Source organism: Corylus avellana, chromosome ca10 (assembly GCF_901000735.1).
Source record: "Corylus avellana chromosome ca10, CavTom2PMs-1.0".
NCBI lineage: Eukaryota > Viridiplantae > Streptophyta > Magnoliopsida > Fagales > Betulaceae > Corylus > Corylus avellana.
The window spans coordinates 2,280,511-2,298,755 of record NC_081550.1 but is presented as its reverse complement, the minus strand read 5'-3'; the positions used below and the strand labels follow the sequence as shown (position 1 = coordinate 2,298,755).

General features: G+C 36.5%; 2 protein-coding genes across 2 annotated transcripts; one reads left to right on the top strand and one right to left on the bottom strand.

Annotated features, from left to right (window-relative positions):
- On the bottom strand, positions 1-5,314 carry LOC132164799 (uncharacterized). Its single transcript, XM_059575363.1, has 10 exons — positions 4,862-5,314; positions 4,514-4,588; positions 4,381-4,434; positions 4,028-4,106; positions 3,801-3,928; positions 3,203-3,286; positions 2,578-2,661; positions 2,103-2,254; positions 1,336-1,486; positions 1-856 (listed from the first exon to the last, which is right to left on the bottom strand). The coding sequence occupies exons 1-10, from the start codon at positions 5,231-5,233 to the stop codon at positions 404-406; spliced, it is 1,632 nt and encodes a 543-aa protein (XP_059431346.1). The 5' UTR covers positions 5,234-5,314; the 3' UTR covers positions 1-403.
- Positions 5,315-5,880: 566 nt separating this feature from the next.
- Positions 5,881-13,828, top strand: LOC132163608 (uncharacterized). Its single transcript, XM_059573958.1, has 12 exons — positions 5,881-6,282; positions 6,361-6,428; positions 7,248-7,331; positions 7,465-7,758; positions 8,218-8,357; positions 9,958-10,045; positions 10,332-10,514; positions 11,089-11,250; positions 11,972-12,165; positions 12,365-12,515; positions 12,942-13,107; positions 13,352-13,828. The coding sequence occupies exons 1-12, from the start codon at positions 5,931-5,933 to the stop codon at positions 13,414-13,416; spliced, it is 1,947 nt and encodes a 648-aa protein (XP_059429941.1). The 5' UTR covers positions 5,881-5,930; the 3' UTR covers positions 13,417-13,828.
- Positions 13,829-18,245: the final 4,417 nt, after the last annotated feature.

The window sequence follows — 18,245 nt, the reverse complement described above, 5'->3', positions numbered from 1 at the left end:
CAAAACATCTGCAGCTCAGTAAGATCTGAAGCTCAATTGCTGAAGAAAATAGTACCTCAGGCCTTGCAAGTTAATAATTCTTTAAAGCTCAATGGGACTTAAAATAGTCCTTAAAATACAAATAGATTATAGATATACATGGATATCTGCAGCTTGGTGCAGATTCAACCCACCCCCATGCAAGAGAAAAAATGGGCATCAACTCATCTCAAAGAATGTTGATAAAATAGTTGCCACGACCCAATGACCAAACTATCTAATGAACTTCCTTATTACCTTTCTAGCTGGGCACGAGGATCAGTAAGAGTCTATCACTTGTAGGATTTCATTTTAACTGCATGCTGTCACTTTTATGATTTCTACCCAACTGTGGTCAATTCTCCTGCATTTGAGATCGCAAAAGCTAAAAGATCTGCATCCACTTCTCGCGAATCTTTTGCAGCCAATTCGCAGGAAATCTGGAGATTGTTTCATTCTTAGATGCCTGTCTTCTGTGTTTAATGGCAGCAACTTGGGAACTTTTTAGTCCTGCACAAAGTTCTGGACCATCTTTCTGATCTGACCCCACAGGAGTTTCTGGTTTAAATTTTATCTTTATGGGTTTCCCAAGTTTTGATTTATCTTCCATTCTTGCAATATCAAGTGCCTTTGCACACACAGGAAAACCCTGATCATCCCAAGACTCCAAAATTACGCCAGAGCCCAAGCAGGTACTTCCCTGGTAGAAGGCCGCAAACTGCCCTGCTGCCAAGCCCTGATCATCTTCAGATAAGTGGACAACTGCAATGTCTTCACAACCATCTTGACCGGGTTCCATCATCAAGCTGCAATTGTAAAAACCAGGGCCATGTCTCACCTGAAAAGTTATTGAAACAAGTAGACTTTTGAGTTTATAGCATTGGGGACTTTGGACTCTGCATGGGAATCTTAAACAACAATAGCAGGAAGCATAACATGCCTAGTAGCCCCAAAATCACTATGCCCGTAAGTTTTTATTTATTTTTAAAATGAATAAATGAAGGTTAATGAGTTGTGCTGTGAGTGTGGATCGAACACTATGACCAGAAGTTGCACCTTCACTGCAGTCCACCTAATTTTCCAAAATCCCAGAAAAACGAAGAACCCTTCAGAGTCATATTCTTATTCACACATACACAACAGATCTCCTATCTGCATGCTATTCACACAGAGTCAGCTTGACACCATTTTCCATTTCAGGGCAATATATATATACATGAATGTCATATGGTATTTTCAAAACTAAATATGTGGAAAATCAAGTGAACAGATATTCATCCAAAATAAATCATGTGAACAGAAATTGTACACTTCTACCTTGCACTGGAGCTGACATAACTGGTTTGGAGGCAACCCACTAAGCCATTTTAAGGAGCCAACACGGAATGTGCGTCTTCTTTTGTCAAATGAGAAATAATTTCTTGATACAAACACTACATTGTTTTTAACATCCTTCTCAACAACATACCTGCATCGATATGCCAAGGGGAAGAATAAGGGGAACCAAGGTTGGAATAAACAAGAAAAGCCTATTCTGAAAAGAAACAAGATTGGACACAACTATCATAGGAATCAACACTATAGCATGCTCAAGTGTATAAGAGTAGCGTAAGTTTGTAACAACAATCTGAGAATAGCCGGTTTTCACAGCATCACATTATGGAGGAATATATCTTATTATATCAATAAATGCTATGGTTAATTGGAAGAAATCTCAGAACAGCCCACTCTTATGCTTCTTTAACATATATAACACTTACGTATTGACTAAAGAGTATCAAGCATGTTCAACCAAAGGCAAGAAAAAAGGGTTTAGTCTATTTTGATTGGTAAGCTAGTAGCACTTCTGCTTTTAATGGCCAAAATTCAAGAATGAATGAAACAGAAATTATGAGCCAATACAGGAAAATTGTTGGTATTTTCCAACAAGTGAATACATTAAAAAGATGTTCCACCCCAGTAAACAAGAAGTATACAAGATAGCCCTCTGATAAAACAAGACAGAACTAAGAAGCATAAAGAGCCAATGAAGTCCAAAAAGGAAACAGAGGAACCAGTAATCAAAACAAAGGAGTAAAGCATACCAGGGTCCTCCAGGGAGACGTAGGCCTTGACGTTGACCAATTGTGTAGAACCAAAAACCACGATGTCCGCCAAGGAAATCTCCTGTCTCAGCTTCCAATATGACGCCTTCCCTCTCCCCAATTTGTCTAGCAACAAATTCACTAAATTTTATCTGTAACCAAAAGAGGAAAAAAAAAAAAAAAGGTTTCATGAATGCATTCGCAACTCACAACCTTGTGATAAAACCACTCATAAGAAACCAGAATGAATAATATTTTTTTAAAAATAAGAGAAATGATAGAAATAACAGCCACTCAAAATAAATCCATAAAAGATAATTACAGGATGAATGAGGCACATGATAATGAGAATAATTCAATGTTACTTTGATGCTTGGCAATTACACATGCCAGCACTATGAAATAATTTTTTGGACAGGGATAAATACTGGAAATTAATAAATTTGTGTCTGAAACAGCTGCTTGATAGACACACCTTTCCAAGGAAGCATATTCCTTGTGAATCCTTTCTCTCTTTGTTAGGCAGATCAAATTTTGTAGCAAGTTTGCGAACTTCATCCTGCAGAAAAATGGGTAGAGATAAAAAGAGATGACAATCAGTGTAGAAAGACACCAATGCAAATGCTCTACAAAGTGATACGAACATAAAAAGGGTTAGTTTAAATTGTTCCTAGAAAGGAGAAAATGGTGAAAATAGAGAGATTGCATAATCATGTGAGAAGTTATAACAACAAACTAAAAATTTGCAAAATCTTCAGAAGTTTACAATTGTGAATGTTCCCAGTGCCTACTGACGTTGAGAAAGCCTATGCATAGAGGGCAGAATAGTCAAGGCAACATCTATATATAAATAGTATCAAATAATTTACATTGTAATTGTATTACAAATCATTTGAGTGAGAACAATCCCTTTTGATAAGATCATGCCTTTTGGAAACTATAATCTATGATGCCCATATAAATCTTTCAAGGACTATAAAATATTCACCAGATACTGCCTAAGGTCTTGTACTAGATAATGTGAAAGCAGAACAAAAATAATAAAGTGTAAACTTTTAAAGCAAAATTTCTGCCTTGCAGTAAAACTAGTACCAACCAACCTTTGGAATAGAACCAAGTGGGAATATAAGTCGCTTGAGCTGAGCCTGTGAGAGATGTGAAAGGAAGTATGTTTGATCCTTAACCTAAACGTTCAAAGTTAAAATATGTTAAAACCAGACAATATGGTGGAGAACTGAAAAAAGAATTAATAATAAAAATAGCACCCATTTGCAAACTCAAAACTCCAATTAACAGGTTCTAATTTTAAAGCAACATTAAGTGTAAGAGAAATGCTACACTTACCAAAATTTCTCCCCAAAAGTTGGTTCTCAAGTGGTGGTGACACATTTTCCAAAATAATAGATCTTATGGGATGGTGACACATCATTTGAAAACCAACTTTTGGGAAGAAAATTTGAAAAGTGTAGCATTTTCCTAAGTATAATGATCACAAAAGTTGCATTTATGTATAAAAACAAGCACGAGTAATCATTTAAAACATCTATGCAGTTGGGAAATAAAAAGATAATACTGTAAATAAACTTCAAATTTAACAAGACTATTTCTTGGACATGCCTGGGATATAGAACGAACAGCAATAAACCCAAAAAGGACAGGAAAGAATAGAAATAAGTGGTGTGCATCCCATGAAGGTACCGTGTCTTTTGATAGTTCTAAAACAGAAGGGTTATCCATTTGCTCCACAGATGAGTGAACAATATTTGCATAATGTCCAGAAGCAACATAATCAAACTCCATACTGCTGATGGCATCCATGAATGCACCTGGAAAATGGCATGCACTTAAAGAGACAAAAGAATAGTTTATGTGTGTAACTTTGCAATGGTCAAAAGTGCATCTTTTAGATTAAGTTGATCACATACCGAACTTTATTCTTGTATTGCAAAGAACGTCTGGGTTAGGAGTGCGGCCACATCGATACTCTTCAATAATGTAAGACACCTGAAATGTTGACCATTAATTCTCATCGCTTAAAAAAACCAAATTAAATCTTTCATGACTTCATCTGGTCACTACACAAGAATGTGAGCTATGAAGAAGACTAACCAATAAAATTATAATCAAGTTGAATTCATACGCACGATGGAACATCAAACAGTTGTAAGTTAACAGATATAATTAGCCAGCATTAGAAATCCCAGCTGTTGGTAGAGCAAGAAGTGAGTCCTAATTGAACATCACCCAAAGAAAATGCAATCAGAAGGATAATACATACCACATTCTTCCAATATTCATCTGTCAAATGCACAACTTCTAACGGGACATCAACCTGAAACCAGATATCATCGAATTTCAGTTGTAAGATTTTTAGCTCAAAAAGAAAATCACAAATGAGAGAAGAAAGTGACCTGATTACAAACAGCTTTTGCATACTTCAAATCTTCTTCCCATGGGCATTCTGACCAAAAGTTCTCAAAGTCTTCCTACAGAAAAACCACACATCAGAAGCGGGCTTCAACCAGCATTCTAGTGTCAGAAAAACTTGACAAGCTCAACAGATTGGCCAATCTCATGTGAAAAAATTCATGTACTACATCACCAACTTCCATATAATCGTACTACTTCAATGAAATCGCTGAAAATACATCGAAGCAGAGCGTGCCCATTATTAGTATTCATTCAAGCACACAGTTTTACTGTATTAGACTACATTCAGCCTTGGACAACAGGAAGGCATACAATACAATAAAGCATACTTGGAACCAGATTTTGAGGTAGAAAGCGGTGCAGGAGTGGCCAGCGGCGTGGAGGAGGCGGAGAGCGACGCTGCTATCGACGCCGCCGCTGAGAAGGACGGCGACTCTGAGGCGCTTGTTGGGAATACAGCAGGAGAGATAAGGCTGGATATCCGCAGCATCGAAGCTCTTCGAAGAGTGAGAGATTAGTGGCACCACAGGGGAAGAGGAAGGGGAAGAGGACACACAGAGAGTTCTGAGGAAGATGAAGCGCTGCCTGGTGCCGGTGGGGTTCCGGGGCTGGAGGAAGGGTCTAACATGAGTTGGGCTTTGGAGATGGACGGAGGTGATGCGAGAGAGCGTCGGAGACGACATGGGCCTCAGTCTCAGCATTGTTTCCGCCCGATGATTTGTTGCAGAGTTTGGGATAAGTCCCGTCCGACGAAAAAAGCTACGGCGGCTTTTGTTTTTGTTTTTTTTCGTTTGTTTGTTTTTTTGTTGTTGTTTTTCTATTTTTCTATTTTTTATGGTATAATAAATAAATGAGGCAATTACCTTTTCTCCTGCATTTTCATTTTGCCACCATTAACTACTAACTAACTGTGACATCAAACTCTATGAATTATTCTTAAAAAAAAAAAAAAAAAAACTCTATGAATTATTATTTGTGTCTAAAACTCTCATTCTGTCAGTCAAAGACATTAATTTAAACGGTCAAAGTGAAAATACGTTGTAGTAAGATAAAGTGACAATGCATTTTTGTTCATGGGACAAAGTGATAATAAATTGTAGTTCATGGAGCAAAGAGACGGGTCGATCGTCTGAGTTAATGCTTTTTATAGACGGAAGGGGCCTTTGACTAATGGAAGGAGGTTTTGGGTACAAAATGGTAGTTCATGAGAGTCGGGTGTTACAGTTGGTAGTTGATGAGAGAAAGTGTCAAGACGTTGTAGTTGATGGGGGAAAAAATAATTATCTCAAAATAAATATTAATTTCGAAAAGGATAAACCCCTCCGTGCTTTAACCGCCAAACCTTCCCCTCCCAAAACTCTCTCTCTCTCTCTCTCTCTCTCTCTCACACACACAGAAATGCAAGCTCTGGAGCTTCTTTACACTTCGACTGCATCCAAAACCCTTTCCATCCTCTCACCAATCCCCAAACCCCTCTCTCCATCATCTCTTTCCCCTCCATTTCCCCGCTCTCTCTCCCTCTTCCGCCCCAAACCCCGCCTTCTTTCCCACTGCGTTTCCCCCTTCCCTAACACCAATAAACAGGCAGAAGAGGCATTCGACAAAGATGACCTCGAAGCACTCGGAGACGAAGAAGCTGAAGAATCCGAAGGCGAGGATTTATCGGCAATCGATGTCCACGCGCTCGAAGAAGAGGCCAGAGACGCGGCTCGCGAGTACTCGAGCTCGTTGTCGCGCGAATTGATAATCGGTGAGCCCGGATTTTCCACTCCGTGTGTGTGATTTGGTTTAGGTGTGTATTTTTTTTTTATGTGTGGGCTGATATCAGAGGACGAGGCAAGTGATCGAAGCGAGATTGGTGGGAAACGGAGGAGGCGTAAGACTGTAACGACAAAGGTTAGTAAGCATTTATTTGTTTTCTTTGTTGTGGAGAAGATAGTAGTTTTTGCAAATGTTGTGCAAACGATGAATTGTGAGAGGTGCTAAGCATGAGTAATTCTTGTCCACTTGATAAAAGCTTGTTTATTTGTGTATGATTTGAAAAGAAAAAAAAGCACTATCTTTACAAGAGTTGGCGACCCACCCAGAAAGCTTAGTATGTAGCATTTACGGAAAACGATGCACCCACTCGTTGTGTTCTGATGATTTTTGCCTAGGAAATGTAGTAAGTGATGAGAAGAAAGTTAGAACTGGGGTTAATGGGGGAAGTCCACTTGTTTCTTCAAGGCTATTACCTAATGGACAGCAGTAGCAAGTAAAAGATCAATATTTCTTTGATTTGATTTATAATCTGAGTCTCATTGTTTTCCTTTTAAGTTTCTTGTGCTCAGCCGATATGGATAGGACAAGGATTTCATGTTTGGAATTCGATTAAGTAAAATATAATGTACTGATATTATGAATTAGTGTCTCAAGTGAAGGTTGATTGTGGTTTTTTAATTTTTCATTGTTTTGGTGAGATTTGCCCGAAGGATATATATGGGTACAGGGTACTTTTGAACTGGATATTAGTAGATACCTTGAAATTTGAGAATCAAACTTAACTTAATTTTAAGAATGGCAGAGTATGTATATAGGGGAGAATCTTGGGAAAAAAAAGACCTTAAGATATTGCAAGTTCCAGTAAATGCAATTAAACTGGTATTTCTTGATGATGTTTGAAAATAAAATGAAAGTTAGTAATCACTTTCTAAAACTTGTAAATTTGATGTGCAGATCCCTGACCATCTTCTTCCGAGAGTTACAATTGTTGGAAGGCCAAATGTTGGTAAATCAGCATTATTTAATCGTCTTGTGGGGGTACTTAATCATGATCTCTGGATTTTGATTTTCTGATTAGTATTGATTCTTTCCCATACTCTGGGAATTAAATTTCGAAATTCCCCGTATGTTTTCATGCAGTGAATGTTAACTTTCTTTTTGATTGATGTAGGGGAACAGGGCAATTGTGGTGGATGAACCTGGGGTTACTAGGGATCGCTTGTACGGTAGATCCTTTTGGGGAGAGCATGAATTTATGGTGGTTGATACTGGAGGTGTTCTCAATATTTCAAAGTCACAGGCTGATGTTTTGGAAGACTTGGCCATTACAACAACCATTGGTATGGATGGGATTCCAGTCGCCTTGAGGGAGGCAGCTGTTGCCAGGATGCCCTCAATGATTGAGAAACAAGCTGCATCGGCCGTGGAGGAAGCATCTGTCATAATATTCCTAGTTGATGGACAGGTATTGTGTGTGACTATATGATTAGTCGTATGGGTAGGATGAGTTGAGTTTCCTGGGTGGCTGAAGGAGGGGTTCAGGAGAACTTATTTATCAGAACTTTAAAATGCTATGGGAGTCAAAAGTAATTGATGTATCAAAAGTTTCCTGTAAATTCTAACAAAACATGAGGAAAGTCCCGAGTAATTTTTGAAGTCTGGGTCCTCTCTGTGAAGGTTGTAATTTTACCTTGGTGGGATCCGGAATTTGTCCATAGAATACAGTAAAGGGTTGAATTGCAGGTATCTTTGTGCAAGTCTTATTAGTTATATGATTTAGTCACTTCCATTCTCCCTTTTTTGAAGTAAAAAAAAAAATTCTGCTCATCTGCAATGTTTTTAATGGATTCCAAGTTCTTGTCTATATGGGCGAGGTAGTGATTCTAATTTTATAGTACGAGGAAATGATGATAATGCTGAACAGGCAGGTTTGACAGCAGCTGATGAGGAAATTGCACACTGGCTATGGAAGAATTACTCAAATAAGTGTGTCATTCTTGCTGTTAACAAGTGTGAGTCTCCACGTAAAGGAATCATGCAAGCGTCAGAATTTTGGTCCTTGGGGTAAGGTGTTCTCCTATTTCTCTCTTTTTTCTGCTCCAATATTGGGCTTCAATTAAGTAGTAGATGCATTTCAGTTAATAATGCGAGTTGTCTGGTAATACAACACTAATTCATTCATTACATATATTTGTAATTCATTCATTACATATATTCATTACCCTTAAGTGATATATATGTGTGCCTGTATCATAATTATCAAAAAAAAAAAAAAAAATGTGTGTGTCTGTAACAATTGTAACAATCTTGTGGCTATATTTGTGTACTGTAATGTTATTGTGCTAATTTTGTTCATATATGCATGATGGCGATATTATATCTATCTAATGCACCAAGGAGCACAATCTTTCGTACTGCTGATGAATGTGTTAAAACATTTGAACAAATATGAATTTTGTATTATAATTGCTGATACTTGAACTGCATTAAATTCCGTCTCTAACAAACTCAAAGCATTCTAAGATTCTTTAGCGGACTTCACTGCTGTGTTTTGTGTATTATTTTATTTTAAAACACAATGATGTTTGGTTGGGTACCATCTGCTAGTGCTATTTTATGGAAACCACTTAGTTAACAATTTTGCTTTACTATTATACCGTTGAAACCCATTGGTGCTAGTTAGTTGGTTGAGCTTTGCGAGTTGTGATTGGTGGATTAGAGCTCATCTTTTGCAAGGGCTTTGGACTTTTCTTTCCCTTAGGAGGGTCATTAAGGAAACTGATTTCTTGAGTGTATTGAGCTCCCATCTTAAAATACATTGGAGACTACCCTTATCTACCATAAAGTTCCATTCTTGGCTGGTATTTGTTGTCAATTTGTCATTTAGCATGTTGGTGTAACTTCTTGTGTTTGGTTGGTAGAGTGTCTCAGTCTTTAAACTTGTGAAAAAAGATCGTTTTGGTATTGGTCTTTGTCTGTTTTCCCCCTTCTCTTATTCTTTTCTAATTTCTGAAGGTTTGTTTCTTTTGACAAGAACAGCCAATGGTCTTTGGACCAGATGACTTCCTCCTCCAGTGGAAACAGTGGTGGGTGACTTTCACGGGTGTCAAAGTTGTGTTTTTCCTATTAAAAAAGATTAAAAAGACTTTTTCTTGTTGAGTATTTCATTTTTCCAAGAATGATTATTCATTTTAAGTAGTTGTAAAACTCCTTACTAATAATACTCATAAACACGATGTCTCACCTTTAAAGTCATGTGGATTCTTTTGCACACTTAACAGTTTTGCCAAGATAAGGTGAGAGACTAGAAATTTAGGACATAGACCTAATTTCATGAGTTTAGCAGTTATGAAATTCTAGTTTTTGCACCCCAATAGCAAAGTAATCTCCTGAATACTGATACTTTATAAAGCATGTTATGTCCGAGATTCTGTTGGTTGTGTGTGTGTGTGTGTGTTTTGGGCACAGTGTGGGCTATTTCTCAATCTATGGAATATGTAGTATCATTTTTGTAATTAACAGAAGCTGGTCCTTTAATCAGGTTTATAGCATATATGTGGTGGACTCCAACTGCCTGTTTCTTCATATAACTGGTTTAATTTAATTATAAAAAAAATATCTGGTTTAATACACAGTGCATCTCACTTTTTGGTTCATTAACTAGGTTTACACCACTTCCAATATCTGCTATATCTGGGACTGGAACTGGAGAACTTCTTGATCTCGTTTGTTCAGGACTGAAAAAAATTGAGGTTTGTATGTCCAAAAGTTGAATTTTAACTGACTTTTGTATTTGTACTGCAGTTTTGATCAAATAGACAATCTGCTTAACTGTTTAAAATGTTGATTACTGTTAAAATTTATTCTTTTTGTGATATTTTCGTGCTGAGCTTGTTGTATTTTCACTAGTAGAAATCCTCCACTGTTGCTAACTTGACAAATTTGCACTTCTGGCCATTTTCAACTGTACTGCACACACCCAAAAAAAAAGGTAATTATTTTTAATTGATTATATAATCTATTTATATTTGTATATAGGGTCCCGAGAATCTTGACGAAGAAGAAGATTATATTCCTGCAATTTCCATTGTTGGCCGACCGAATGTCGGTAAAAGTAGCATCTTGAATGCATTGGTTGGAGAGGATAGAACAATTGTTAGCCCAATCAGTGGTACTACTCGTGATGCTATTGATACTGAATTTACTGGACCAGGTGGCCAGGTTTGATTATATGATATCAGCTTGCCATTGACTGCTACTACAGTTTCATTTCCGTTATTGCCAAAACTTCTGAATACCTAGATGTAGTTCATTACTTGTCTGGGCCAAATAATCCATATAAGATGCATGATGATGTCCAAAATGTTCTTGTTTCATACCTCTTTGGATGGAGATTTCACATATATATATATATCAGTTCTATGGATCTTTTAGGGAGTAGGCATGCCATGAGATTGTCAAGTGAAATAGGACATCTATAGAATCTGCTTATGAGGGTTTACTTTGACTGCACAATGATGTCTAGCTGAGGTACTTAGCTATTATTTCATGGTTTACTTGCATGTTCACTCTCTTTTAAGATTGGAATATAAGTATAGGTCTTTGGTTGTTGGTTGATGGAATCTTAACTTTGTTGCTTTGCATGCATTACAAATGAGTGCATGCTACCGGACCAGTTGCTTGAATAGGAGACTAGTACCTGTAAATACTATGAATCGTTAATGAAAGGTGAAAAATGATTTTATTACACTTACTAATTCTCTTGGATACTTGCACAATAATTACTTGTTTGCAGAAGTTCCGGCTTATTGATACTGCTGGAATCAGAAGAAGGGCAGTTGTATCGTCATCAGGTAGTTTGACGGAGGCTTTATCAGTGAATCGAGCATTTCGCGCCATACGTCGTTCTGACGTTGTTGCTCTTGTCATTGAGGCCATGGCTTGTATCACAGAACAGGTAGTACATCCATCTCTATTTTTGGGGCCATAATCTCCATAATGCCATAAGAATATGCTTTAGTCTTTTATGTAAGGTTGACAATTCCTTACACAACCCACAAATCTAACACGAACCCAACACGAAATTCGCAGGTTAGGGTTGAAGAGTTTGACCGATTTAATTAAATGGGTCGAGTTAAGGTTGATTTAAGACCTATGTGTCGACACTAGACATTTAGGGCTGTCAATTTTTGACATGACTCACAAACCCAATAAGAAATTAGCAGGTTAAGATTGAAGTGTTTGAGCCTTTTAATTAACTGGGTCGGGTTAGGGCTGGTTTATATAGTTTTATACTCATGTCTCGACATGACTTGAACCTGACATGCGAATACGAATTGCCAGTCCTACTTTTATGCATTCCTCTGTGCTGAAAAAAAAAAAAAACTTTGCAACAAGCTACAAAATTGTGCAGTGAAAAAAAATTGTGCCTATTAATGGATTTGATGCTACAAATTGTGATTACTCTAAACTGCAGGATAGCCAGGATCTATTTTCATTAAGTTAATTGATGCGTAAAACCATACACCAGCAATTTTGAGAGAAAAATTGCTCTTCTGATTTTCTCAAATCTGGTATCACTGTTCTTTGACCTGTTAATCGGGTGACAAGCTGGCTGTCTTCTTTCCACCAGTAATGAATTTTTAATTATATTTTATTGTATTTCCTGAATGTCCTAGGATTGCAGGATTGCTGAAAGGATAGAAGGAGAAGGGAAGGGGTGCCTGATAGTCGTAAACAAATGGGATACCATACCAAATAAAAATCAGCAGACTGCATTATACTACGAGCAAGATGTTAGAGAGAAGCTTCGAATTCTTGATTGGGCACCTATTGTTTATACAACTGCAACAACTGGCCAAAGTGTTGAAAGGTATTATCTACCAAACTGTCCTGTTTGTTTTATAACTTACAGTCCAGTTGCATTGTTTACCAAACTCCATCCTCATTTAATCCCTATCCTACACTGGTTACTGGCTCTAAGAAAATGCATTACTGTGCCTGATATTTGGTTATCTTTGCCTAGGAAGTCCTAGGCTAGACATTAATCGCACTATTGTTGCTGAATGCAGGGTCATTGTTGCTGCTAGTACAGTTGAAAAGGAGAGGTCAAGAAGGCTTGGTACTTCCATAATAAATCAAGTGGTACGGGAAGCTCTAGCTTTTAAAGCACCTCCAAGGACCCGAGGTGGCAAGAGAGGACGTGTTTATTACTGCACTCAGGTACATTTGTATGCAATATCTTGTTTATTTTTATTGTTGTACTCTTATGTCAATTATGAGTATTTTGCTGCACTTTGTCCATGATGCATTACCATAGTTCTTGTAAAGAGACAGTTTATCACGTCATGATGTTATTATGTTAGAGCTGAATTAATTTAAGATAGAAATTTGGCAAACAGCACATGATTTTAGTTCAAGTCCTACTGGAGGTGGAGATGATGCAATGCTAGGGACTCACTTTAATAACTCCTCTTTTGACATGTCCATAAAATGAGTGTAGCAGAGATGAGGACAACAAGATAGATTTGTGGAAGTACTAGGAAAGATAGGATATGAACTTTTTATCCATCTAATGAATGTATTTTAAGATTTATTGTATCATTGAACTCAGTGGCACTGTGTAGTTTACTTGATGTCCTTCTGCAGGCTGCCATAAGGCCTCCCACATTCGTTTTCTTTGTTAATGATGCAAAACTTTTCCCTGAGACTTACCGGCGCTATATGGAGAAGCAACTGCGTACAGATGCAGGGTTTTCTGGTACTCCAATTCGGCTTCTCTGGCGCAGCAGAAGAAAAATGGAAAAAGAAGAAGGTCAGTTGCAGCCTTAATATTCGTCTTGAAATGCATATTAAGATATATGTGTGTTTGTATGTATACTTGATATACTTGTGAGTTTTTATTGATTCAATGAACAGAAAATATGAGATTATATATAGTACATGTGCCTGCATCTCTTTTGCACAAATATGCAAATTCAGTCACAAACAGTCCACAATTTTGAATGCCCACTAAAACATCTAATCAGTTTAAACGGCCATGTTTGATTTGTTTACAGGCAGAGCTGCAAGGACACAATCAAATCTTGTGCCGCGTGACAGAAAATTAACATTAGCATCATGAGTAACAAGATTCTCGCCATCCCAGAACCGAGTTTTTTTTTAAAAAAAATTTTTTGTTCTTTGCCCCTCTGCTGTTGTCAGAAGAGTTTTGTTTCGGGGGAGAAAACTAGGTGCAGCTTACTGATTGTTGAATGGTCAAGGAGAATCTGGTAAGCTGCTTGTGATTTCTTCTCTCACACTTATTGGGAGTGGGTATTGGTTATAATCCTACAGAGAAACCATCAAAAAAAAGGAGTGAGAATGTGTACACGTGGTCTGATTAGCGACACTACACTGGTGCTAAATTTGTAAATGAGGTGTTTAAATCTGTAAGTTTGCAGTGGTCTTACGGTTCTCCTTAACAAACTGTAATGAATTTATTTTCATGGAATTGTGATGAAGGAAATGAGAAGAATGATTCAATTTTGGTTGTATGGATTTTGTTTAATTTGAGTAAACCAGGCCTCAACTTAAATGGGGAGGAAATATTAGATTTTACATATCGAATGGTATATATGGTGTTATATTTAAATAGTGATATTGAGATGACTATATTTTCCCGGGTCCTTCCTCATTTCTCCTTATTCTCCCCATGCATAAGTCATAGCCTCAATTTGTTAATATGTTTCTGGGGTATTTTTTATTTTTAGTTTGAAAATTTGTTTTGATGTGATATAAATATAAAAACTATTTTTCTGATTTCAGAACTGTTTTGCGTTTGTGTTATTTGCTAATGTTTATATATATAAAATAACAAATAGAGTCTACTCTCTCTTTATATTTCGCCGTTTGTTTCTTCGTTCTTTTTTCAAAAATATTGTAAAATCAATTATTGTGGTTATACCAATTTACAAACTTCTTGTGGTATAAAAATATGTTTCCTTGTGAACGAAAGTTGAGAGTATGCTTAAGTTGGTCTATTGGTGATTTTAAAAGCCACATCATATTTGGAATGACTCCAGAAGGACTTTAGGAAGACTTATAACATTACTCATTCATCAATGTGTCATGTTAGATCAACAAAAGAATGCTTTAGCAAATCATATCATCTAATTAGTTGAAGCTGAAAAAAATGTTATATATGAAATTGATAATTTGATTTCATATCTTTCTAATCAAATATGAAAATATTAATTTATAGATCAGGCTCAACGCCAAGACAAAGAGCATCATGTCTTCAATCAGAGATGTAATGCGACAACAAGAACCATGCACCGACTGGAAATGGTTCTTTGTATCGAATTAAAGCCCAACTTGTATGTGCGGGTCCTTTGATGGATCTCCCTCATATAGCAGTCTCAATCAAACTCTAGTAGCCATCCAGCATTTCAAGCACTACAACTAATGCAGGTGGAAAAATAAATAATTGGGTCTTTACGTAGATTATTTGTATTTATTTTATATTTTAAGTTATTTTGTAATTTATTAATGGCTTAGGTCAAAGTCAATCAAATTATGTTTGTGTTCTTTTGGTAACTGTTTAGAAATCAATGAAGATTTTTGAGAGTGAGATGTTCTTAGCTAGAGATGAGACTTTTCTTTTTGAGGTGCGACTCTTCTTCTCTTTGGTGATAAGACTCTGCTAAACTCTATTGTTGGCCGATGAGACTCTGTCCATCATGAAATCTATCTCTATTTTCTTTTTGTTTTTCTTCTTCTACTTCTTCTTCTTCTTTATTTTCTGTTTTGTGGGGAGTTCCATGACTAATGGCTACGTATGTTTTTGTCTAATTGAATTGTTCCACAGCCTGCTTTTATCCTCTTACATGTGAAAATCTGAGTTTTGTCCTCTTTTCCCCATCTAGCCTTGTTTGACGCAGGATGGAAGGAGAACAATAAAAAATATATCAAAAATAATAACAGAAAATAAGATAAACCATGTTGATCAAAGTCTCATGGTCAACAATGAAATTTTGGTAGAGTTTCACCACAAAAAAGAAGAGAACAATCATGCCTCTAGATATGTGAATAAATTTATGAGTTTATTAAATAATGTTTAAATAAAATTTGTGAATATTCACAAATTTAAACAATGTTTAAATTATTAAATTATTAATAATTTAAAATTATTAATAAATTTGTGAATAATTTTGAAAGATAGGCCAAAACATTGTTTCCCCTTGCAAACAAGTGGTTTCCCCAAAGCCTTAATTTCATGCAACTTCGTTGTCTCCATATCGTATAGCCTTCTAGTGAGCTCTTTATTAAACAAGTATGACTCAATTGGACTTGCCACCTGCCCACAATTGAAAGAAAAAACATAATAATAATTACATATTATTTTATTAAAAAAGAAATAATAATTACATATTATGGTTTCACTGATTATCAAAAAATTCACCAAGTTTTAATTTTATCAAATAAATTCCCATGAATGATACTGATGTCATTAATGGAGTTGTTGGTGCAAATTCAATGACTATTGGGCCTTGTTTGTTGTGTTTGTTGGTAAATCGTAAGTTTTATGCTTTTTGTGGCTCTAAATTAATATCAGGGGTTGTCATTTTCGAACAAGGATCCTCTCTCCAATTCAAATTAATGAACTAAAAGGGAGCCAATTGTTTTATTTATAAGGGTTAAATTGTTTTACCCTTCAAATAAAACTAACTGAATCTCCTCCAAATCATTTGAAATGGAGAACGTTGACATTTTCTATTATATCATTGAGATTTCCTAAGTTCTTTAAATCGTTGATGATCTCTGCCAAATACATTGGCCCATGATAATCGAATAAAAATCTCTTTGGATGGACCTTTAAAGTTTAATATCCTCAATGTAAATATATCATGAACATATTGAAAGGTGAAGAGAGGTATAAGGGTGAGTTGTCCACTGTCAATTGCTGGTGAGAGCTTAACACATGCATGCATGCTTGTTAGAGGTTACAAGCTAGTTCATGTTCAAGTGATATATGTATAAGGTGAATCCTAAGAAATTGTGCAATGACTTAAACTAATACCTGGGTTGAATAAGTGTAATGTGAAATTTAAAAATTAATTACAACACAAATAATTACCAAATATTATGAAATTAGTAAATCAATCAGCATAAATAATTTGGTAACAAAGTGGAAACATTTTGAAGAAATCGAGGCAACCAAACCTAGGAAGCTCATCCACTAATAGAAGACTTAGTTTACAAGGACACACTTATAAAACCTTTGTAATAGAGAACTTCCATGTACCAAGCATATGACCTACTTGCTTCTATTGTAGTAGCTCCAAAACTTTTGGACAACTCTTCTACCAAGCTTCCTCTTGAATTTTAACTGCTCATTGGCTGCAAAAATCGATAATTCTTAAAAAAGCATGAATCATTAACTTCAGTGGTTAGAAAGCATGTAGTGGTTAAAAAAAAAACCAATTGAGGAGTTCTTGATTTTCGTGTAATTAGGGTTTATGAATTGGGTTATTTTCTTAAATTCCTAGCTACTATTTATGAGGATTACAACTCTTGCCATGCAACCACTAAATAAATTTCTACAACAGATAAGAGAACCCAAATGAACTGGAGAAGAGGAGCAAATGAAATCTAATCATTTTATAGATTTTGCAGGGCCTAGGAATCGCCAGAGACACTTGAAAAGCTTAGGACCACTAGACAAAATTTTCGTCTAAATATTCTCAAATCATCCAATGAAATTGGGGGACTCATGTAAGGCCTTAGAATTGCCTAAAGCCCATACATCATAGGAGCCTAAGACCCATTAGATTCGGAGGCACCAACACCCTTGAGGCCCAGGGCCTAAAAGTTCTATGTTTCCCCAGGATCGGTCGAATGGCCCAAGTCAAAGCTATGCCCAGTTTCATCCAATGTCATCAATTGTCCTAACCCGGGAGCACCACTCAAAGTCCTCTCTCTCAAGTAGAAGAAAAGGCTTGTATACAATCAAATATTCAAGAAAAATGTAGCTATGAAAAGACTTTGATGTGTGGATGTAGGTCAAAGGCCAAACTATCTTAATTCTTTGAGTCTCCTTTCCTTGTTCTCATTTCTCTTCCCTAAACTATAAGTTCTTACACAGAGAACTAACTAACATTATTTATTTTTTGGGGAAACTTTACTTACCTCCTACGAACTTTCGTGCTTTTTGCAAATACTCCTCCATTGTTCAAAATCTCTCACTTTGCTGTATCTAACTTTGATTTCCTTCCACTTTCTCCCGTTCGTTAGGATTTTCTGTGAAATCCTAACGGAGGGGTGTGAAATACCTAAAATGCCCTTATTTTTTATTAAAAAATACATTTTTGGGAAAATTTCAGTTTGCCCCTTGAACTTTCAGTTAATTTTATAAACTGCCCCTCAACTTTCAAATCTCTCACTTTGAACCCCTAAAATTTGAGTTTCTCTCACTTAGGACCCCTCTGTTAGTTTTCAATGTTAAACTCAAACAGTTTGACTTTTTATGTCCATTATACCCTCACCGAGTCCACTTGAAATTTCAAAAACATTCAAAACTACAACATCCACCCCCAGCCCAAAACGACACCGTTTTGGGCATCTATTTTTTTTAAAAAAAATATAAATATAAATAAATAGAAAAATCGGATCGGGGTGGCTTGGCCAAAAGGGGGTGATCCGACCACCCCATTTTTGGCCAAGCCACCCCCATGGTCAAGGGGGTGGTCCGACGACCCCCTAAACGACCAAAAAAAAAAGGGAATGGAGGTAGTAGTAAATAGTCGGGTAATCCGACACGATTATGACACGAAAATAGTCGGGTAATCCGACACAACCCATTTTACCCGTTTAAAATAACTGGGTCTAATCGGGTAGACACGATCCGACAAGACCCGACATGACCCGTTAAATAAAAAAATTATATTAAATCAAAAAATTTAACAAATGCGT